The sequence below is a fragment of the Oncorhynchus gorbuscha genome, linkage group LG01, assembly GCF_021184085.1.
Source record: "Oncorhynchus gorbuscha isolate QuinsamMale2020 ecotype Even-year linkage group LG01, OgorEven_v1.0, whole genome shotgun sequence".
Classification (NCBI taxonomy): Eukaryota; Metazoa; Chordata; class Actinopteri; order Salmoniformes; family Salmonidae; genus Oncorhynchus; species Oncorhynchus gorbuscha.
In genome coordinates, this window is record NC_060173.1 from 110,394,188 (window position 1) to 110,419,078 (window position 24,891).

Genomic DNA, 24,891 nt, shown 5'->3' on the forward strand with positions numbered 1-24,891 from the left:
TGCATAGGGCTGAGGCTGCATAGGGCTGAGGCTACTCGGATTTAGGGCAGCTGGGTTTATGGCTGGAGCCGGGGGGTAGGACTTGGGCTGCTGAGACTGAATTGTGGGGGTGTGGCAGGAGCTAGAGGGCTGGAGCTGCAGGATGATAGACCTCCACCTGTTGCAGCATGGATAAATAGTCAATGGCTTCCAAATGCTTTTATATTGTAGCCATTGGAATACAGTATACCAGAGTACCACAAATTCGCCACAGTTTGGCATTGATTGAAGCACTTTATTAAAATCCAATTTCAGAGTACTGCTGATACAATGCGACAAGTTCAGAATGCTGCGGATGACAGCTAACTTTCTCCCTATTGTTTCCCGAAATACATTTATCATATTACTCACCAAGATATTCTCTTTACAGTAATGGATGGCCGTTTGTCAACGGCATCAGGTTTTTTGTGTTTTGGAAGTTTAATTTTGTTTCTTGCAAGTGAGGGTACTGCAGTAGGCTATAGTGTTATGATACAAACTACCCTTTGAAGTTACTGTAAAGAGTGACTGTGTCATTTCCTGACTCGAGTAGGATTGAAGAACTGTTCAGGTGTATCCATCCTGTCTCTGCATAACCTGGAAGCATAAACAGCTGTTTGTTCTATTTTAGGGGTCACAGAGGGGAAACATGTTTATATTTGCCCTCTGTTGATTGTTATTGATTAGGGTGGAATGAGCCCACACACCCACTGCCTGCTCTAAGCAGTGAACCCTGTCACCTGTCAGATACAGCAGTTCTCCTTCAAGGACACACACACACTCTTATTGTGGAAAGTCTTGTTCAAAACACAATCACAGAGGTCATTTACTCAGTATGTGTATTTTTTGGGGCGCCAATATTATTTTTGTTCTAGATTTTTAATATGCAGAGTGTGTTTGGGAACAGATGGTGTGTCGTGGTTGAGAAGCTGTGCTGTTTATGAGGATACCCAGGCCCAGGAGGAAGGGTTTATGAGGTGATAGACACCAGTGATTAAATAGCCGTGTCGAGGGACACACACCCACAGGGCCTCACAGCAGCGCCACCATTCTCTAACACTGGAGCCGGAGAATGGAGAATGACTAGGGAACAGGGGACAAGGACATCTGCAGTCTTCAAAAGCATAGGTATGGTTTTCTAAGATTGTTTAGATTTCACTTTTGTTGAAAACGGTACTGTAACAGGTACTGTAATATATATTTTACCAACCTTGTCAAAGGGCAGGGCTGTCTAATTCAGCCCTTATCCCAGGCTTGAATCAGTCTCTACTGGTAGATAGAACCAGCAGTGTTGCCCAATGCAGTAGCGTAGGGTCTGATGAGCAAGCTGAAATATTAATTTAGCTGTGGACAGAGATATGTGTGTCAGGGGGGGCAGCCATTCCATCTCAGTGTTGGTCATAGTCAGACACTATGTGTATAGCTTTTACACCTGCATTGTTTGCTGTTTGGGGTTTTAGGCTGGGTTTCTGTACAGCACTTTGAGATATCAGCTGATGTACGAAGGGCTATATAAATAAATTTGATTTGATTTGATTTGATTTGATAGCAGGTGCAGAGAGAGCAGACTCCGTCATCTCTGTACTGTAATTGAGATGCAGCTAGAATACAGCATTTAAAATGAAAACCGATTTAAATGCAGACAGTAGCGACTGTTGCCATGGAAAATAATTTGATCATGGAGTTCTCTGGCCCTTGTTGTTTCTGCGGCCAGACCTTCTGTACAGGCTATGATTAGACTCATTTACTAGCAGTGTTGTGACTGAACGATAGCTTTTATACGCAGTTGATGACATCCTTTGTTATTCATTTAGAAAACCCATAATTAACAGCTGATTTATCATCAATGTGGACTTTGTAAGTGACATTAAAGACACTAAGGGTTTAGAGATGAGAAAATTGGAACGAAAATATGTTTAATTAATGCAGCGCTGAATCAATTGAGGGCATGACCCCTTTTAACACATCTGACCTCAGCAGTCTGACAGCCAGTGGACATTGACATTTGGTCATGTAGTTTACTCACCTTGGTCTTTCTTCATCCAGTAGACAGTTTAGAGATTGGTTATGAGGCCTGGCAGCATTGTACAGCAGCCAGGGGAGGAGGGGGACTTTGGCTTCAGAGCCGGTGACACGTCAGATTTTGATCTGGAGGCAAGGGCATCTGAACACCCCCAACAGATGTGACAGACGAGTGATAAGGCAGGTGTCATTTTATCAATACACACAGATATTCTAGGTTTATTTTTATTTTTTACTGTTGTAGCCTAGGTAGTGATAATCATCTGTAATATTCTGTCCGCCCAATTATTTCCCACAATGAGAAAATAGAGTCTGCACGATATATTTGATTGGGAACACACTGCTTTGAATTTGAAGGCACTTTAGTTGAGTTTAAAAGTAAAGTCATGTCCCTGGATGACAGGTAGTGTGTATGTTATTTACAGCCAACATTAGCACATTACAGCCTCCTTTTTAATCATGTTTACAGATGGATTAATCCCCAGTACTGCTGTTTACATCCATTAGTTAGACCTGCTGGTTTCCCACTGGTAATCTGCCTGCAGACAGCTGCAGGGAGAGGGAGTGGAAGAGAGAATTGTAGAGAGAGAGATGTATGACACAGGACAGGGAGAAAGAGTAGGCAGCAGACAAGGCTGGACTGCTGCAGCATTTGATCTTCTCTGTTTAATTTCATGTTTCATCTTCAATGTTTTTGCACATTATTCTGTCCAAACCATAACACTTTCCTTTTTTTCATGACCTTTATGTGAAAAGCTTGGTGGCAACGGTATGCTATTTCACTATATGAATACAAACAAGTGATACCTGAAATGTCATTTGAAATTCAGAAAGCCTGGATAACCAGCAATCCTGAAACACTTTCACATTTCCCAATGAAGCTGTTCCCCGTTTGGCAGGTTCTGTGGCCATCCCTGCATGTCGGTGCAATCAGCACGCGTGTGTCCTCTGGAGGTATTCTAAATATTCTGTCACAGGCTTAAAGGACTGCTCTGTGCTTTGAAGAGCGATGGATTATAGATGGCATGATGCATTAAACAGAATGTACATATTAGTTCAGAAGCAGAGAGACAAGCCCAGGCTCTTTGATAGGGTAGTCCTGGGTTTTTTTTTTACCTGAAAAGACCCCACAGTGAGATTAGCTAGTAAAATACAGAAACTCTGAACAGTAACAATATTCTCTTGATGACTGTTATGATATATTCTTTATTAAATACCCTGGACGTTATTACCACCATAAGTCAGACTGTAGGTTGGCAAATGAAGTCTACAGTGATTTGTACACAGGTTAGCGTTTTTCATCATGAATGTTGTTCTGGACGCAGCTCTGCAGGGTGGTCTCTAGCTAGCACAGCCACAAAGCCATAACATCTGATTTTAACCCTAACCTTAACCACACTGCTAATCCTAATGCCTAAACCTAACCTTAAATTAAGACGAAAAAGCTATAATTTTTTAAAATATTTTTTAAAATATCATGAATTTTTACAGTATAGCCAATTTTGAGTTTGCAGCCGGCCCATCAAGTGGACATCAGTCAGCTCTGCCTCCAGGTCAAGTTTCATGACAATAAACGTCAACCTGCGATTTGCACTGTATTTATTTCCTAGACAGGAAATGCTGCCAGCTATCCATTTAACACCCAGCTCATATATAATGGAACACATTTTCCGTTTTTTGTAGTGCAACATGTAATTGTGCTCATAAAAGTGGCAAATAAAAGGAAATGAGTAGATAAACATAAGTCTGTCTTCACTGTGATCACTTCTCAATCCTAATCAGAGGACTATTTTTAATAATCACGCCTTTAATGTCCTGTGGCTACACATTTGTCAGTGGTGGATGTTAAGAGAAGACAGAAAGTGTTAATTTCCCAAGGGATATTTTAATCTATTTCAACAACCTGATGCTTCTAGGATGTTTGCCATGTTAGTTTGTAAGTTTTTGATTTGAATGGGAATATCTCCTACTGTGAACATAATCTTAGTTTCTCTGTCTTTCTCTGTCTTTCTGTCTCTCTGTCCCTCTCTCGATCACAGTCTCTCTCGTTCTCTCTCTTGATCACAGTCTCTATCTCTTCTCAATATTCCCTCCTCATTGACAACCTGCACATACTGTACCTGTCAGTCAGTGCTTCTCACCCTCCACTTTCTATGCATACACTAGAGAATACAAACTTCCTCACCAGTGTTTGTGGCGCTATGTAGATCTGAGATGATGTGCTCTTCTTTACATTCTGAGGATCCCCAGTGTTTATGGCAATATGTAGAGCTGAGATGATGTGCTCTTCTTTACATTCTGAGGATCCCCAGTGTTTGTGGCGCTATGTAGAGCTGAGATGATGTGCTCTTTACATTCTGAGGATCCCCAGTGTTTATGGCAATATGTAGAGCTGAGATGATGTGCACTTCTTTACATTCTGAGGATCCCCAGTGTTTGTGGCACTATGTAGAGCTGAGATGATGTGCTCTTTACATTCTGAGGATCCCCAGTGTTTGTGGCACTATGTAGAGCTGAGATGATGTGGTCTTCTTTACATTCTGAGGATCTTTATGTATCTCTGCATTTTACCTTAAATGCATGAAGATATTTTTGCCATAATACAAATTGGTTACATATGCTTTATCACTTGCTGGTCCAGATACTCCAATTCCCATGGCATATTAACAGGGCAAGAGGCAGAACAGTTTAAAGTGTGGCCTTGTTTCTTTTTCTGCATGAGTATTAACTATGAATATCATTTGCATAATCCATACTTTTTTAAATGGATTATTTGTTTGTTTGTGTGTGTGCGCGCGTACCTGTGTTTATGTGTGTGCATGTGTTTATACATTAATATATAATGTCTGGTACAGTATGTTAGGTTTAGATGGTCTCACTCTCTAACACTCACACACACCAGAATTTCCCAAACTCGGTCTTCGGGACCCAAGGGGTGCACATTTTGTTTTTTGCTTAATACTGTCTGCATTAAGCTTGATGACTAGTTCATTATTTTAATCAGCTGTGTAGTGTTACTGTAAAAACCACAACGTCCACCCCTTGGGGTCCCGAGGACCGAGTTTTGGGAAACACTGCCACACACACTCCTTCAATTTCTCAGAGATGGACTGCCATCTAGTGGTCATATCGCCAGCCTGCCTGTATCAGCTTATTGATGCAGTCCTCATACCATTTTATTTATTCATAGGGAATGCAGAATAAAGATGGAGACTGACTCAGATAGCCAAAAACAGCTTATAGAAGTAAATTGCATCTGGTCTACTTGTGAAAAAGCACACTCTCTTCTCCTCTTTATTTATTCTCACTCCTTGGGTGTGCTGAAATATTTGAAGGTGAGGTAGAAAAGAAAAGTCAAATTCCATTTAGATGGTATAAAAGGACATTTTCTCTCTCTGGAGATGGCCTTTGTTCGCTCTGTAGGAATATCAGTTATATATTTAAATGTTCATAGGGCTATCAATAAATCATAGAGATGCATAGAGTACTCTAGTGCCCAAAAGCCAGTTTTACCATTTTGAAGTAGTCAACTTGGTGGGACTTCCTAAGGAAGGATCACATAATCCCATCCCGGTTATCAGCAGGGTCAGCTAATGAATTATACTCGTGAGCAAACATTCCATAACTGCAGTTGGTAGTAAATAGCCAACTATGGCTTTATTTATTTTGTTATGAAACTGAGTTTTGTGACTATCACCCCCTAAATCAATGAGAATATCTAACTTCTCTAAAAGCCAGTTAAATCTGGAGCCTTGTCATATTTTCATGTCTATGCCATTAAACTCCCATTAAACACATTAATTGCTTTTGTTTTACAGAACATAAAGCTAAAGCCCTCATTTATTGTCAAAGCTCTGTAATACAGACTGGACAAAATTAATCTCTTATCTCCTCTTTACACCATCCAGCCACCCACACAGCCCCCTCACCAACACAGCCCCTCGCCACACAGGCCCTCACCAACACAGCCCCTCGCCACACAGGCCCTCACCAACACAGCCCCCTCACCAACACAGCCCCTCGCCACACAGGCCTTCACCAACACAGCCCCTCGCCACACAGGCCCTCACCAACACAGCCCCTCGCCACACAGGCCCTCACCAACACAGCCCCTCGCCACACAGGCCCTCACCAACACAGCCCCTCACCACACAGGCCCTCACCAACACAGCCCCTCGCCACACAGGCCCTCACCAACACAGCCCCTCGCCACACAGGCCCTCACCAACACAGCCCCTCGCCACACAGGCCCTCACCCACACAGCCCCCTCACCAACACAGCAACACGCCACACAGGCCCTCACCAACACAGCCCCTCGCCACACAGGCCCTCACCAACACAGCCCCTCGCCACACAGGCCCCTCACCAACACAGCCCCTCGCCACACAGGCCCTCACCAAAACAGGCCCTCACCAACACAGCCCCCTCACCAACACAGCCCCTCGCCACACAGGCCTTCACCAACACAGCCCCTCGCCACACAGGCCCTCACCAACACAGCCCCCTCACCAACACAGCCCCTCGCCACACAGGCCTTCACCAACACAGCCCCTCGCCACACAGGCCTTCACCAACACAGCCCCTAGCCACACAGGCCCTCACCCACACAGCCCCTCGCCACACAGGCCCTCACCCACACAGACCCTCACCAACACATCCCCTCGCCACACAGGCCCTCACCAACACAGCCCCTCACCATACAGGCCCTCACCAACACAGCCCCTCGCCACACAGGCCCTCACCAACACAGCCCCCTCACCAACACAGCCCCTCGCCACACAGGCCCTCACCAACACAGCCCCTCACCAACACAGCCCCTCGCCACACAGCCCCCTCACCAACACAGCCCCCTCACCCACACAGGCCCTCACCAACACAGCCCCGTTCAGTTCCTCAGATCATCTGTCACAAGGGAATCGTGGTCCACTCAATATGGGGGAGGTGTCAGTGGTGTGTCAATGTAATCTCTGTTTTTTTGTTTCAACATGAGATCGATGTTTACCTCTCCTTTGTAACTCATACAATGACGCAGATATATAAACACTGAACGTTTTAGATCAACTACTCATTCAAGGGTTTATCTCTATTTTTTAAAACTATTTTCTACATTGTAGAATAATAGTGAAGACATCAAAACTATGAAATAACACACATGGCATCATGTCGTAACCAGAAGTGTGCTATCCTAATGCAGTCAGTAGTGTGGTTTAGTTAAATATGGCCTGTGATGTTAGTGGAGTCCTGACCCCTCTGGGCAGCAGTATCAGAGCTGCTAAAGTGCTTTGGCATCCGTGTGACAGGATGAACACCTCAAAAGCAGTGGCGAGGACCCCACTGCAAGTACTGCACCTTTCATGTTCAACTACAGGTTCACTACAATTTAACCTGCAGACAGATGATGGGAACACCCTGATGTTATCAGGTTTCCCTTCAGTTTTTGTGAAACACGCAAATCCAAACATTTAAATACAACATCCAGCTATTTGTAGTTATTATAGATCCCTGTTAGTACCTGCCAAGGCAGCAGCAACTCTTCCTGGGATTTATTATGGATCCCCAATTGGTTTGTGCAAAGGCAGCAGCTACTCTTCCTGGGGTCCAGCCATTTTAAGGCAATTTACATCGGAGTTAAAACATTACACTTCCCTACACATTACTACAACATATTTACAATACAAAATCCAAATGTGCGTGTGTATAGAGTGCGTGTGTTAGCGTGTGTGTGTGTGTGTGTGGGTCTGTGCCTGTGTGTGTCTCTTCACAGTCCATGATGTTCCACAAGGTGTAGTTTTATTTTAATTTTAAATCTGACTTTACTGCCTTCCTGAGTTACGTGATGTGGAATAATGTTCCATGTTGTCATGGCTCTATGTAGTACTACGTATTGACCTTCGCGGCATATTTTGTCGGTGTATGCATGGGTGTCTGTGCATGTGTGCTAGTCGCCTAAACAGACAGCTCGGTGCATTCAACACCTTTCACAAATAATGTGATAAAGTGAGCTAGGGGAGATTGACATGCATGTTATTCATGTTGGATTTCCGTGTACATATAAGGGCCAGTCTTGCTGCTCTGTTCTTGGCCAATTGTAATTTGCGTATGTCCCTCTTTGTGACACCTGACCATAGGACAGGACAGTAAGTCCAGGTGCCACAAAACTAGGGCCTGTAGGACTTGTTGTTTGATAGCAATGTCAAGAAGGCATGCTGTAGCAGCGCTTTATCACAGACAGACCTCTCCCCATCTTAGCTACCTTTGCATCAGTATGTTTTGACCACGACAGTTTACTATTCAGGGTTACACCAAGCAGTTTAGTCTCCTCAACTTGTTCAATTTCTACATAATTCAGGTGTAGTGAATGATTTGTCCAAAATACAATGCTTTAAGTTTTAGAAATATTTAGGACTAACTTATTCTGAAACTGACTGCAGTGATTTCACTTGCTGTGGTAGCTGACGTGTACAGTGTTGAGTCATCAGCATACATAGACACAGAGGCTTTACTCCGAGACAGTGGTAGGTCATTAGAAGAGATTGAAAAAAGTAAGGGGCCTAGACAGCTGCCCTGGGGAATGCCTGACCCTACCTGGACAATGTTAGAGAGGCTTCCATTGAAGAACACACTTAGTGTTCTGTTAGACAGGTAACTCTTGGTACACATTAGAGTATGGGATGTAAAGCCATAACACATATGTTTTTCTAGCAGCAGATTATGATCAATAATGTCAAAAGCTGCACTGAACTCTAACAAAACAATATTTTTATTATCAGTTTACCTCAGCCAATTATCAGCCATTTGTGTAAGTGGTTACATCTTAAATGCCCTTCCCAATAAGCATGTTGAAAATCTTTTGTTAATTGGTTTACTGTGAAATAACACTGTATCTGGTCAAACACAAAAGTTTACTAAGGGTTGGTAACATGCTAATTGGTCAGCTGTTTGAGGCTGTAAACGGTGCTTTGCTATTCTTGGGTAGCGGAATTACTTTTGCTTCCATCCAGGCCTGAGTGCACACACTCTCCATTAGGCTAAGATTGAAGAGATGGCAAATGGGAGTGGCAATATCATCCACTATCATTCTCAGTAATGTTCCATCCAGATTGTCAGACCCCGGTGGCATGTCATTGTTGATAGACAACAATTTGTTCACCTCTTCCACACTCACTTTACGGAATTCAAAATTACAATGTTTGTCTTTCATAATTTGGTCAGTTATGCATGGATGTGTAGGTTCAGAATTTGTTGTCATGCCTACATTTGTTAATCTTGCCAAGGAAAAAAATCATTCAAGCAGTTGGCAGTATCAGTGGGCTTTGTGATGAATGATGTTATCTGTTATTAGCAAGTTATCGATTTCATGGACCTTGTTTTTTAGGCTACACATGTTTCTGTGTTTTTTAAGTGGGTAGATCAGCTTTAATATTGTGGATAGATTAGCTTTCATCAATGTAATTGTCTGTATCATTTCCAACCCCCATATATATATCCCCCCCCCCCATTTCACAATAGTTATCGTTTGCATGTTTTTAATCCCATCTCTGAAGACCATCCAGATTTGATTTCTATTTGCCATATATTCTTTACTGTGCCGATTCACATAAAATCTATCCCTGAACACCATCCAGTTTTGATTTTGTATTTTTAACTGAGGTGTTTCACAAATGTTCTGAACCTTTCTATTCTCATAGTTTCTGCGGATTGTAAATGAAAGGCTACATATGTTAATGTGGGCTACTTTTAGCTCTTTTCTGCGATTCTTGATTGTTTTTATTGCTTTACTGGGAGGCTTATCAGAGGTAGACATGACAGTGATATTTATGTTTGAGCTGATAGTGCAGGGTTAGCTGCACACAGTGGACTTCCTACAAGGGCAAACCACCTCAGTGCTAACAGTATATCTCAGGTTCGTAGGTGATTGATTACTGCTGACAATAGCTGTAGGATTGACATAAGCATTCAGGGGAGTTATAGGGACATACATTAGGTTACTTACAATATGACTGACAACACCACTGGGACAATGTACATTTGCAGCAGCGCTATGACTAATCAACGGCACAATGTTAGGGATTATCTGAGCAGGGCTTGGGCCACAGATTAGTAATTGTCTCAACGCAGCCTTGAAATGTACGGACAGGATCCATGAGCCAAGATGCTTTTGATGGACTCCGTTTCCAAAGGGTGACGAGGTTATCTATAAAAGCTACACCAACAGAGCTACAGTAGCCTTTTAGCCAGCTGTGTAATGCCAGTAGCCTTTTATCCAGCTGTGTAATGCCAGTAGCCTTTTATCCAGCTGTGTAATCCCAGTAGCCTTTTAGCCATCTGTGTAATCCCAGTATCCTTTTAGCCAGCTGTGTAATGCCAGTAGCCTTTTATCCAGCTGTGTAATCCCAGTATCCTTTTAGCCATCTGTGTAATCCCAGTATCCTTTTAGCCAGCTGTGTAATGCCACTAGCCTGCTGAATCTTTCACAGCCGTGACCCAGTGATGGTACCTGGCCTGAAATAATTGGCCGCTTTTTGGAATTTTCAGAGCTAGAATCAGTTCTTTAAAGTACATTTTCAGCAGTTCTGAGCTAGTCCTCCTAATGCTGTTTGACCCCACATGGACTGCGACAGCGCCAGCCCCCGGCAGCAGTCGTAAAACGGTAGGAAGCAGCCTTGTAATGTCCTGTACTCATGCTCCAGGGTAGCACAGGGTTTTTGCCCCGGAACCGAGATGTTTCTCACCATAGAGCTGCCAATGATGACAGCTGGTGAAATGGCCGAGGTCCTGCCGTTCTATTGCCTTGAGTGGTTTAGAAGGACCCTCAAAGTTTATGGTGCAAGTCACTAAGCATGTTGTGATTTTTATATACATGTGTCTGAGGATGGCTCTGTGGGGTGCTGGGCTGGACCATAGAGAGAGAGATACAATATTCTGTATCTATGGTCTGGACTAAGCTTATGTCAACTAGCCTTTATCAGTTCTTTATAGGGCACACGTTATTTGTCTCCTTGAGCTATGGGTGAATTGCATTTTTAAACATGTATCCTCTCAGAATGTACACTGACAATTGTACCACTCTTTTAGCTGCAATATATGTGTTCCATGGGATGATGAAGTGGCAAGTGTACACTGCAGTCTTTATCCCAATATGATGTACCCCTCCCTGATGAGTTTGCGTAACATCATCCTCAAGTCAGTGTGATGTTAAATCTACTTCTCCTTCTTTCACATGCTCAGTTGATTGACATAAAGGAGAAACTGAAGCTGTTCAAGAAGTTCTGGTCCAACCTGCCTGAGGACATCTGCAAGCCACACAGGGTGACAGCAGGGAATGCCACCGATGATGACCAGTGTTGGAATGGGCACACCAAGGGCAGGTAAGACGCGACTACAATAACTGTTCTCACCTGAACACAGGCTGCTTACCCCAAACACTTGGGTAAACTAGCACTAAATTACAATATGTCTGGTCCCTGAATTAAGAACCATTCTGATTATGTATTTTGCGCTGGCCCAAATACGGCAGTTTGCTATTGGAGAGCCTTGACATTTCTGGCTGAGGCATTGCAAAACAAGTGGAAACACTGCTATGCACTCGAAAGTCCAAGGAGTTTGGAGATATAAAAGCACCCGACCAAACAGAGTCTTAACAGATTCCTTCCCTGGTGACGCCCTTTAAAGCTGAAATTGCAGACTGTGGGCAACCCCAGTTCTGCTGTTGTTTTTTCACTTTGAAAGAAAACATGGGGGTTGAGCCCTGAGCAGAAAGAAGCATCATCCTCGGTTCTTGGATCTGAATCAGCTCGACCACAAAAGAGGAATAAAAATAGTAAAAGGCTACTCCAATCCTGACTGATCCAGAGTCCGGATAAACATTACATTGGGCATCCTTTTGAAAAGTTGGAAGAGTGAATAAGAAATGGCCAAAGTACTCCTGTTCTACATAACAAAATAAAACAAGATGTTAAATTTTTCTGCATCATTTTTGGACAGAAAGTTTCTGATTTTTGCAATGTTATATAAATGGAAAAAATCTGTCCTTGGAACAGTCTTGATATGTTTGTCAAGAGAGATATCAGGGTTCAGAGGAACGCTGAGGTCCTTCACAGTTTTATTTGAGACAACTGAACAACCATCAAGATTAATTGTCAGATTCAACAGAAGATCTCTTTGTTTCTTGGGACCTAGAACTAGCATCTCTGTTTTGTCCGAGTTTAAAAGTAGAACATTTGCCGCCATCCACTTCCTTATGTCCAAAACACAGGCTTCCAGGTGGTGGGGATTTTGGGGCTTCACCATGTTTCATCGAAATGTACAACTGTGTGTCGTATGCATAGTACTGAAAGTAAACATTTTGTTTCCAAATAACATCACCAAGAGGTCAAATATATAGTGAAAACAATAGTGTTCCTAAAACGTAGCCTTGAGGAACACCAAAATGTACAGTTGATTTGTCAGAGGACAAACAATCCACAAAGACAAACTGATATCTTTCTGACAGATAAGGTCTAAACCAGGCCAGAACTTGTCCGTGTAGACCAATTTGGGTTTCCAATCTCTCCAAAACAATGTGGTGATCGACGGTATCAAAAGCAGCACTAAGGTCTAGGAGCACGAGGACAGATGCAGAGACTCGGTCTGACGCCATTAAAAGCAGCACTAAGGTCTAGGAGCACGAGGACAGATGCAGAGCCTCTGTCTGACGCCATTAAAAGGTCTGGGTCAAGTTTGGAATTTTCAGGAGAGGCTTTATTACTGCCACTTTTAGTGAGTTTGGTACACATCCGGTGGATAGAGAGCCGTTTATTATTTTCAACATAGGAGTGCCAAGCAGAGGAAGCAGCTCTTTCAGTAGTTTAGTTGGAATAGGGTCCAGTATGCAGCTTGAAGGTTTAGAGGCCATGATTATTTTCATCAACATGTCAAGAGATATAGTATTAAAAAACCTGAGTGTCTCCCTTGATCCCAAGTCCTTGCAGTGTTGTGCAGACTCAGGACACTGAGCTTTGTAGGAATACAGAGATTTAAAGAGAAGTCTGTAATCTGCTTTCTAAAGATCATAATCTTTTCTTCAAAGAAGTTCATGAATTTATCACTGCTCAAGTGAAAGCCATCCTCTCTTGGGGAATTCTGGCTTTTATTTAGCTTTGCGACAGTATCAAAAATTCATTTTCAATTGTTCTTATTCTCCTCAAATTAGTTGGAAAAATAGGATGATAGAGCAGCAGTGAGGGCTCTTCGATACTGCACAGTACTCTCTTTCCAAGCTAGTCGGAAGACAGTTTGGTGTAGCGCCATTTCCATTCCAATTTTCTGGAAGCTTGCTTCAGAGCTCGGGTATTTTCTGTATACCAGTGAGCTAGTTTCTTATGACAAATGTTTTTAGTTTTTAGGGGTGCGACTGCATCTAGGGTATTACGCAAGTTTTAATTGAGTTCATCAGCTTGGTGGTTAACTGATTTTTGGATTCTGACTTCCTTGGGTACGGGGATGGAGTCTGAAAGGGCATCTAGGAATCTTTGGGTTGTCCCAGAATGTATAGCACGGCTTTTGATGATCCTTGGTTCGGGTCTGAGCAGATTATTTGTTGCGATTGCAAACGTAATAAAATGGTGGTCCGATAGTCCAGGATTATGAGGAAAAACATTAAGATCCACAACATTTATTTCATGGGACAAAACTAGGTCCAGAGTATGACTATGGCAGTGAGTAGGTCCAGAGACATGTTGGACAAAACCCACTGAGTCGATGATGGCTCCGAACGCCTTTTGGAGTGGGTCTGTGGACTTTTCCATGTGAATATTAAAGTCACCAAAAATGTGAATATTATCTGCCATGACTACAAGGTCTGATAGGAATTCAGTGAACACTGTGAGGAACACTGTATATGGCCCAGGAGGCCTGTAAACAGTAGCTATAAAAAGTGATTGAGTAGGCTGCATAGATTTCATGACTAGAAGCTCAAAAGATGAAAATGCAAAGTAATATAATGCGTTATTTTCCACACAAAGTGATATTATAAAGTAACTTGTTACTTTTGTTAAATGTAACGAGTAATATATAACTTTTTCAAGTAACTAATCCCAACACTGCTATGTAGGAATCAATGCTGTATATAGGCAGGCAATGTGCTGAACTGGCAAACATAGCTAACTATTTTGGTCGATTAAGCAACCATATCATTATTGAATCAAGAAGCATAATAAAAAAATGCATATAGAATTTCTTACCTCTCTTTCAGTGTTAGGGTTTGCACCACAACTTGTACAGCCCCAGGTTCTCTCTAAATCAGATTGTATTCACCAGTATCTCTCTGAGAAATGCATGTTTCTGTGATGTTACATTACCGGATTTAATAGCTGATGCACTTTTTTGGGGTGGTCCTGGGCCTGAAATGCTGTTTACCACCCAGCTAGCTAGCATTAGAATCTACAAACCAAACCCACTAATGTTGTGATGTCAACAATCTGCATATCAAGCTTTAGCTAGATCGCTAGTGTTAGCTAGTTGAAATAAAGGCATTTGGCCATCTTGTGGAGTTTATGCAGTGTAGCGTTAGATTTGTTCGTTAGATATCGTTAGATTTGTTTGAGTACAAAACAGTCAGAATACAGAGGACCTTAGCTAGCTAGATAAGTAGCCATGTTAGCTAGCTTGAACTTTACACACACTAAGGTTAGCAGATAATTTAGCAAGTAGACTAAAAACAATCCAACACTTACCTGCCAGTCCATAAGAAGGGTGGCAGTTTCAGATTCACACTTCTAACCTTTCAATGCTCTCCACCTTTCAACATGAATTCCAATGATTATCTGGTTTCTGTATTGAGCAGTCTTTTTTCTCTCTTCCTTTTCTCTTATGGGGTCGTTGATTCAGATCCAAGAAGACTGATGCTAGTTACTGTCAACTTTTTCTGAAAACATTGTATCTTCTACCAGGACAGTTCATCTGCAAACAAGTTAACTAGCTTGTTGGCTTTGTCTGCTCTGTGTTTGTTTCTGGCGGCTGTATCTTGCAAGTGACTTTCCCTTCCTCTCAAGCTCCGGAGCCATGCTCCAGCAGGGTTGTTTGAGTAGGCTTGGTTTAACGCAACCATAGACACACCTTGCCCAGAAGGCCAGCCCAAGGAGGCTCAGGGCTCAACCAAAGACACACCTTGCCCAGAAGGCCAGCCCAAGGAGGCTCAGGGCTCAACCAAAGACACACCTTGCCCAGAAGGCCAGCCCAAGCAGGCTCAGGACTCAACCAAAGACACACCTTGCCCAGAAGGCCAGCCCAAGCAGGCTCAGGGCTCAACCAAAGACACACCTTGCCCAGAAGGCCAGCCCAAGGAGGCTCAGGGCTCAACCAAAGACACACCTTGCCCAGAAGGCCAGCCCAAGCCAGCTCAGGGCTCAACCAAAGACACACCTTGCCCAGAAGCCCAGCCCAAGCCAGCTCAGGGCTCAACCAAAGACACACCTTGCCCAGAAGGCCAGCCCAAGCCAGCTCAGGGCTCAACCAAAGACACACCTTGCCCAGAAGGCCAGCCCAAGCCAGCTCAGGGCTCAATCAAAGACACACCTTGCCCAGAAGCCCAGCCCAAGCCAGCTCAGGGCTCAACCAAAGACACACCTTGCCCAGAAGGCCAGCCCAAGCCAGCTTCAACCAAAGACACACCTTGCCCAGAAGGCCAGCCCAAGCCAGCTCAGGGCTCAATCAAAGACACACCTTGCCCAGAAGCCCAGCCCAAGCCAGCTCAGGGCTCAACCAAAGACACACCTTGCCCAGAAGGCCAGCCCAAGCCAGCTCAGGGCTCAACCAAAGACACACCTTGCCCAGAAGGCCAGCCCAAGCCAGCTCAGGGCTCAACCAAAGACACACCTTGCCCAGAAGGCCAGCCCAAGCCAGCTCAGGGCCTAACCCCCTTATTTTCATTCAAAGTAAAACATAAAAAATTTAAAAAATCAGAGTGGCATCGACGGGTAGCTGATTCCATTTTTAATGTTGGTTTTAATTTGCTTTGATGTCTTTTTATAACCAGCATAATTCCTCGTTGCTGGAATAATATATGCCATTTAGCAGACGCTTTTATACATTTACATTTACATTTAAGTCATTTAGCAGACGCTCTTATCCAGAGCGACTTACAAATTGGTGCATTCACCTTATGACATCCAGTGGAACAACCACTTTACAATAGTGCATCTAAATATTTTAAGGGGGGAGGGGGTGAGAAGGATTACTTTATCCTATCCTAGGTATTCCTTAAAGAGGTGGGGTTTCAGGTGTCTCCGGAAGGTGGTGATTGATTCCGCTGTCCTGGCGTCGTGAGGGAGTTTGTTCCACCATTGGGGAGCCAGAGCAGCGAACAGTTTTGACTGAGCTGAGCGGGAACTGTACTTCCTCAGTGGTAGGGAGGCGAGCAGGCCAGAGGTGGATGAACGCAGTGCCCTTATTTGGGTGTAGGGCCTGATCAGAGCCTGGAGGTACTGAGGTGCCGTTCCCCTCACAGCTCCGTGGCAAGCACCATGGTCTTGTAGCGGATGCGAGCTGCTGGAAGCCAGTGGAGAGAGCGGAGGAGCGGGGTGACGTGGAGAACTTGGGAAGGTTGAACACTAGACGGGCTGCGGCGTTCTGGATGAGTTGTAGGGGTTTAATGGCACAGGCAGGGAGCCCAGCCAACAGCGAGTTGCAGTAATCCAGACGGGAGATGACAAGTGCCTGGATTAGGACCTGCGCCGCTTCCTGTGTGAGGCAGGGTCGTACTCTGCGGATGTTGTAGAGCATGAACCTACAGGAACGGGCCACCGCCTTGATGTTAGTTGAGAACGACAGTTTGTTGTCCAGGATCACGCCAAGGTTCTTAGCGCTCTGGGAGGAGGACACAATGGAGTTGTCAACCGTGATGGCGAGATCATGGAACGGGCAGTCCTTCCCCGGGAGGAAGAGCAGCTCCGTCTTGCCGAAGTTCAGCTTGAGGTGGTGATCCGTCAATCCAAAGCGACTTACAGTCATGTGTGCATACATTCTACGTATGGGTGGTCCCGGGGATCGAACCCACTACCCTGGCGTTACAAGCGCCATGCTCTACCAACTGAGCTACAGAAGGACCAATTAATTGCGTTAGCGGCCAAAATGTTTGTATACTAAAGTTAAATTCTGCTTTGTCCCAAAAGGGGAGACTAATAAACTACTGTTATTCCAAGGTCATAATACATCCTGTACTTTTATGTGCATATTACTTTAGTGACCTTGGGACTTTAAGTTATATCTGCGCAAAGCATAGTTCTGAGATATTGAGAATCAATGTTTTTACATCCCAGATCTCAAAACTGTTTTGTAGTGAATTCTTATTTCATAACCCATTTTAAGGTTCTCACCTTAAAGGTACCTAAAGTGCAGAGTATCAAACTCCTGAGATGCTTGTAAATCATGTTTTTTTAGGAGGGTGCAATCACAGATACAACCTTATGGCTCTGAAATGTCAATCTGTGTTCAGCCATAAGGTTCTTTCTGACAATTGTTCAGTTTTTAAGACTACTGCAGCTATTTGAATGCATAACTGATAGAATAACACTGTTTTACTAAGATAGAGCCCGAACACATCATCAAATATATTAAGCCATGTATTATGATCATCAGACAAATTACTATCATCACTGAACAACGATGTGACAACATTTACTTTAAGATTTCTGACCGCCTTGTTATTTTGCTTCCGTGCCATTATTGCTGGCAAGTCTAGCCTCGGCCATACTTAGACGGACATGGCAAAGACGTGTTCGGATTGGTCCATCGGTATTTGTTCAGGCTTGTAATTGGATTGCAGATATAACCTTCTAGTGCCAAGTTCAAATGGGTTGATTCAATCCAACTTTCTTTCTTTCCATTTGTTTCACTTAAAATGTTTTAGTTTTTTTGAAAATCTAACATCACAGACATATGAAGAACCATCTAAAGATCAATTAAATCTGACTAACTCGTTACTAAAGGAGTCATTATGAATGTAATATTTAATTGTGTATGATAATTACATAGAGGTTGCATTTATCTCAGCGTTCTTGAATTGTGATCTCTTCCTCGTCTTTCTTGATATGCCAGGTTGTCTAGAAGCGGAAAAATACTTCCCCCTTACTGGTTTTTCTACGGGTTTGAACACCCAAAGGTTGAGATACAAACATCACTGAAGATGCTGAAGGCACTGTTACCATGTCAACAATCGTAGGTTTTGTTGACTGACCTGTATAACCTGTGATAGGTCCAAATAAATTGTCAGATGTTTAGAAAGCGTATTATTATGTCGTTGTTGTTGTTGTTTTTTGCATTAGTAATTGGTAGGAAAACAGATTTTCAGCCCAAGTCTTGTTTGAGAGTTTAGTTTTTTAAATCAGGTTTTAGTTCAAATATGATTTAGTTCAAAAATAATTTAAAAAAAAGTATACCTCTTGGTGTGTTGTTACCCGAAGCTGTCTGACTGTTTCAGAGCAGCACAGACTGGTGGATGTGGGGAAACATTGCACAGCCTTGGATGGGTGGCACCGGTGACTGAGTTGTGAAATAATAAATAGCAAGTGACCCCTGTAACAATTTCCCTGGAGAAATATCTTCAAAGTATGTCAAAACATCCCTAGACAAGTGCCTTTCAAGAGCTCACTCTACTCACCCTGGTCACCCCTGACAGACCTGTGCTATTCCAGCCTGTCAGAAGGAGAGCAGAGGACAAAAACAACAGTGTTATATGTTATATGAGTTATATGGCAGGCCCAGTCTTTGTCTCTGTCCTGTCTTATCCAACTGGAGGGTGCAGAGCCCACAGCCTCAGTTCCGGAGAATTCTGTTTGACAGACACAGCATGCAGGGGAGGCCAGACCAGACTATAATGAGGCTGTCGAGTGTCATTAACTGCTATGCCATTACTCTCATTCACCCAAAGTCTCTGTGTTGCACCAATGTTCCACATGAAATGTTCTACTAATTGTCTAACAAATTGGTGTTTGCCTCGGTGTGCAGAAGACATGATTTCTTTAAAAAACAGTTGCATTGGTAACTAAGGGAACTCTTTTTAATATGTATGAAAATGAAAAGGAATGGTTATTGTCTGGCCTGGCAGGTATTTCCCAGAGGTTCTGAAAGACGGATTGACCAATCAGGTGAATAACCCTGAGGTGGGCGTGGACATCACCAGGCCGGACACGTTCATTCGCCAGCAGATCATGGCTCTGAGAGTGATGACAAACAAGTTAAAAAATGCCTACAATGGCAATGATATCTACTTTCAAGACTCAAGTAAGTAACACTCCACATATACAGTTCCTTCGGAAAGTATTCAGACCTCTTGACTTTTTCCACATTTTGTTACGTTTCAGCCTTATTCTAAAATGGATGAAATAGTTTTTTTTTTTCCATCATCAATCTACACACAAAACCCCATAATGACAAAGCCAAAACAGGGTTTTATGAAAAAATCGAATTCAGTAAAAATTAAAAACGGAAATATCACATTTACATAGGTATTCAGACCCTTTACGCAGTAATTTGTTAAAGCACCTTTGGCAGAGATTACAGCCTTGAGGGTTGTTGGATATGACGTTACAAACTTGCAACACCTGATTTGGTGAGATTCTCCCATTTTACTCCGCCGATCCTTTCAAGCTCTGCCAGGTTGGATGGGGAGCTTCGCTGCACAGCTATTTTCAGGTCTCTCCAGAGATGTTGTATTGGGTTCAAGTCCGGGCTCTGGCTTGGCCCACTCAAGGACATTCAGACACTTGTCCCGAAGCCACTCCTGCGTTGTTTTGGCTGTGTGCTTAGGATCATTGCCCTGTTGGAAGGTGAACCTTTGCCCTAGTCTGAGGTCTTGAGCGCTCTGGAGCAGGTTTTCATCAAGGATCTCTCTGTACTTTGCTCCAAGCGGGTTGTCATGTGCCTTTTACTGAGGAGTGACTTCCGTCTGGCCACTCTTCCATAAAGGCCTTATTAGTGGAGTGCTGCGGAGATGATTGTCCTTCTGGAAGGTTCTCCCATCTCCACAGAGGAACTCTGGGCCTCTTTCAGAGTGACCATCGGGTTCTTGACCAATGCCCTTCTCTCCCGATTGCTCAGTTTGGCAGGGAGTCTTGGTGGTTCCAAACGTATTTAATTTAAGAATGATTGAGGCCACTGTGTTCTAGACCTTCAATGCTGAAGAATCATTTTAGTACCTTTCCCCAGATCTGTTCTTCGACACAATCCTTTCTTGGAGCTCTATGGACAATTCCTTCGACATCATGGCTTGGTTTTTACTATGCCATGCACTGTCAACTGTGGGACCTTTATATAGACAGGTGTGTGCATTTCCAAATCATGTCCAATCAATTGAATTTACTACGAGTGGACTCCAATCAAGTTGTAGAAACATCTCAAGGATGATCAATGGAAACAGAATGCACCTGAGCTCAATTTCGAGTCTCATAGCAAAGGTTCTGAATACTTATGTAAATAAGGTATTTCTGTTTTTTTATTTTTTTATATATACATTTGCAAACATAAAAAAAAAATCTGTTTTCACTTATGGCGTGTGTAAGTTGATGAGGAAAAACATTAATTTAATCCATTTTAGAATAAAGCTGTAACCTAACAAAATGTGGAAAAAGTCAAGGGGTCTGAATACTTTCTGAATGCACTGTGTATATACAGTACCAGCCAAAAGTTTGGACTCACCGACTCATTCAAGGGTTCTTCTATATTTTGCACATTTCTACATCAAAACTATGAAATAACACATATGGTATCATGTAGTAACTAAAAAAGTGTATAACAAATCAAAATACATTTTATATATTAGATTGTTCAAGAGTGTGATGACAGTTTTGCCAAGAGTGTGCAAAGCTGTCAAGCCAAAGGGTGGCTACTTTGAAGAATCTCAAATATGATATATATTTTGATTTTTTTTAACACTTTTTTGGTTACTACATGATTCCATATGTTTTATGTCATAGTTTTGATGTCTTCACAGTTATTCCACAATGTAGAAAATATTAAACATAAAGAAAAACCCTCGAATGAGTAGGTGTTCTAAAACTTTTGACTGGTATTGTATACATATATATTATATTATTAAACGTTTTCATATTCAAACTCTGCAATCATTTTTTCTGTTTTTTCTGATTTTAACGTTGAAAGTGTATTTTATATTATTAGTCTCTGTCAGTTGCTCTTTCTGTTAGTTGTTCTCTGTCAGTTCCTCTCCCTGTATATCTTTGGACTGCTCATTGTGCTCTGTGTGTTCCTGTGCTGTTGTCCAGGCGACGAGGGCAGTGGCTCGGGCAGTGGCAGCGGCTGCACGGAGGCCTGCGTCACTGAGTTTGACTTTGCCAGCACCGAGGCCCCGGTGGTGGGAGCGGACCGGAGCGGGAGTGGCCCGATGGAGGATTCAGCAGCAGCCACACACCCTGCCCCCTCAGCAGCCCTGCTGGCCAGCCTGGCCCTTTCAGCCCTGGCACTGCACAGACTATGGAGATAATGCTGGGGGAACTCACCCAACGTGGACAGTAGGATCTCTCTCTACGCTGTGTTTTTCTACCCAAACAGACTGGAGCTACAGTCAAGCAGACAGTATTCAGGCAGCCTTGGCCTTTCAGATAGATAGAGGGGTCTACTCTGCTCTGGAGACAGCAGTCATGCATCCTGGTTCCCCTTTCCTCCTCCCAAAGAGTGTCTGGTTGTTGATTCCATCCTTAGGCAGGGCTTCACATGACTGCAGTCACTCCAAGATATAAGCAGATGATCTCTTGTTAAACATTGTTCAAGAATTACTTTTGTCTGGCACAAGGCAGATGTTATTAGGTCTCCATGAGAAAAAGCCCTTGCACTTTTGGTCCTATTTTATTTTTTATTTTTCTCAATGCTATAGAAGGTTATTATGTTTTTTTCACTGTGAGTATGTGGAGAGGTTACACCTAAAGGTGACCAGGAGTCACAGCTAAAACATGTTTACTATGGTTTACTGTTATACCACATTATACTATGAGGTGATCTCAGTTGACAGGTCTTTTACTTGTTGACAGGTTAGAAGTGCATTTCCTCATTCAAATAACAAACCTCAGACGACCCCAAAATCATATAAAAAAAATAAAAATAGGAACAGTACGGCTGTCACAATAATTGTTGGTTTCTACCTTGTTTCCTCTGCTTTAAATATTATTGATTACATCTATTGACAGTAAATAATACCAATGAAACATGTTTGTTGTTAATGTTATTCAGGTAAGGTAAGATATTCTATTACCAGTGTTGAGGAAGCTACTCTGAAAATATAGTTTACCAAGCTACCAGTTACTTCAAACTGGAAGAAGTTAAGCTACACAAAAGCTACCCTAATAATGTTAACGCTAATAATACAATATATATATATATATATTATATAATATATTTTAAAAAGTATTTCACTACATCCAAACTACTTCAAAAATGAATGATCATATGCAAATCCGAAATGTCATAGACAATTGCATCTTTGGGATAAAATGCATCTTTGGGATAAAATGTTAACGGAATGTGTAATTGTGTCTATTAAACACAAGCACAATGTTCCATGTGAGAATTAGTCAGGTCTGATGCCGAAAAAGAAAGGAAATGATTTCCTACCCGTATCTTGCAAAAAGAGTCATGTGTAATTCCAGTTGTTAGCTACACCACTACATGGTAAAACAGTAGTGTGTAGTTAGCTACATTGCTACATGGTAACAAGTCATTAACTACCGAAAACACTACCAAAATTAGAATGTAGTTCAACTACCACCAAGCTACTGCAAAATGTATTTAAATTGTAGTTCACTACTCCCCAACACTGTGTATTGCTCATATCTGATATGAGTTTATACCATTTACTGCGTTCTATTCTTTGTTATGTTATCATATCACAAAGAACCTCATCAGAAATATTGCTTTATGTTCTATGGTGATATCCACTATGTATTTTCTAATCATTGAAGAGAGTAAGAGAATGGTCAAACGTGCAAACTATCCACCTGAAATGTATTGGTGGGAGGTTATTGAAGGCATACACTCATTTAGTCCCTTTTAAGTGTCACTATTTTTTAAATATCCTCTGATATGAACCTTTACCTGATAACTCAGGATTGATATGCTTTTAATTATGTTTTTATTGTTAATTCAACTTTAACTGCACATGCTTAACTTCATAAGAATAATGTATGTTCATCTGCCTTGCAAAGGGTTTTCATTACCAACAATGTGATGTCTTGAACTTCCCATCTTTCGTTTTAAAGGCAAATTTAGATACAGGAAGACACCTTGTTCTAAACATTCTAGCAAGCCCTTTCTCGTGTACAGTACACATAACATTGATTCAAACCAGACTGTCTGCATTCATTCATTCATTACTAAAAACAATAAATAATGACTGAGGATCAACAAGATGACGTGCCAAATTGTAGTAGGTTAAAAGCACATTGAAGGCTAAAAATGCAGAAGACAAAAAAGACACCTGCATTTATCTCTGGCGACTGAGGGGTTCTATCTGCGGTGACAGGCTCAATGCCGACCACAGACACCTGTGGAATTAGAGTTATAGAAGGTAGAGAGTGTCTGGACAGGGTTGAATGCTCCAGTGAGGATAGGCAGTAGAGCATGCCTACAGAGACTAGGAAGAGGATTACTGAAAGGAGAGTTCTGTATTGCCCCCCTTCAAACGCTAGCCAACAAAACCAGTCTGTGTTCGGTGTTCTCAGAGGGCCAGCCGGTCAACTCAGTAAACCACAAAAGGCCAGCTAAGCTTACATAACAAGGGAGTTAGGATTATATTAAAATCCTTCAGCTTTTATCATGGTCTCTTAATGGACTCAGTGCAGCATATAAATTGTGTGAGCTTGCTTCGTTGCCTCTTGATAAACCAGTATTAGTGTTCATCTTGTATGAATGTAAGGCAAAATTATGATGTGCAAAATTATGGAGAACAAAACATTTTGTCCCTTTGTCAGTGTGTCCTTAAAATAAGATTCTTTAATATGAATAATTATCTTGCAGGATGCTGTTTTTTATTTTGTGTATCATTGCACTTTTAATGGTAATATATTTGCAATATTTTGTCTTGAAAATTGATGTTTATGGATCAGCAAATTAATGTCAAACAAATGTTTCCGAAACATTATTCATCAACATTTCATACAGTCTAATGCATTCTATTGTAACAAAAAGAAGATCATGATGATATCTGTTGCTTAGAATTGGAAAACTGATTCAAGCCAATAAGGTTGATGATCTAGTTAACATAAAGACCGTACAAACAAAAATGCCTTACAGTTTTTTAATGCAATTAAAATGGTTGCATCTGTGTTTTGTTACTCTTTCTTGCAAATAAATATTTATTAAAAAGATTTTAACAGCTTTGCAATTTCATGACTTACATTTGTAATTTTAAGAAGAAAAAAAAGATTGAAATGCATAATACAAAGAAATGTTTAAAAGTATATTATAACGGATGCTTCAGTTAGGGAAAACACAGGATAATGTCAATCTTACGGGTTATAATGAGATTTAGGTGACAATATCCTATTACATCATTTTACACTTTATTACCTTTATTTAAATAGGCAAGTCAACGCTCTAACCACTAGGCTACCTGCCGCCCCAAAATCATCAGGGTAGCGTAGGTACAAGGATAAGCAAAACTTTACTACTTTACAGTGCTATCGTTAGGTTTCACATTGTTCCTGGTTACTTTACAGTGTTATCTCCCGGTTTCACATTATTCCTAGTTACTTTACAGTGTTATCTCCAAGTTTCACATTGTTCCTGGCTACTTTACAGTGTTATCTCCATGTTTCACATTGTTCCTGGTTACTTTACAGTGCTATCGTTAGGTTTCACATTGTTCC

The 24,891-nt window shown here is 42.1% G+C and overlaps 1 protein-coding gene across 1 annotated transcript in view; it reads left to right on the forward strand.

Moving 5' to 3' along the window:
* LOC124038771 (glypican-6-like) overlaps window positions 1-24,401 on the forward strand; it is a 190,275-nt gene extending 165,874 nt beyond the window's left edge. The window contains exons 7-9 of the mRNA XM_046355040.1: window positions 11,270-11,409; window positions 19,125-19,300; window positions 21,298-24,401. Coding sequence (XP_046210996.1) covers window positions 11,270-11,409; window positions 19,125-19,300; window positions 21,298-21,515 — 534 coding nt within the window. The 3' untranslated portion in view covers window positions 21,516-24,401. The remainder of the gene's footprint in view (window positions 1-11,269; window positions 11,410-19,124; window positions 19,301-21,297) is intronic.
* The last annotated feature ends 490 nt before the right edge of the window (window positions 24,402-24,891 follow it).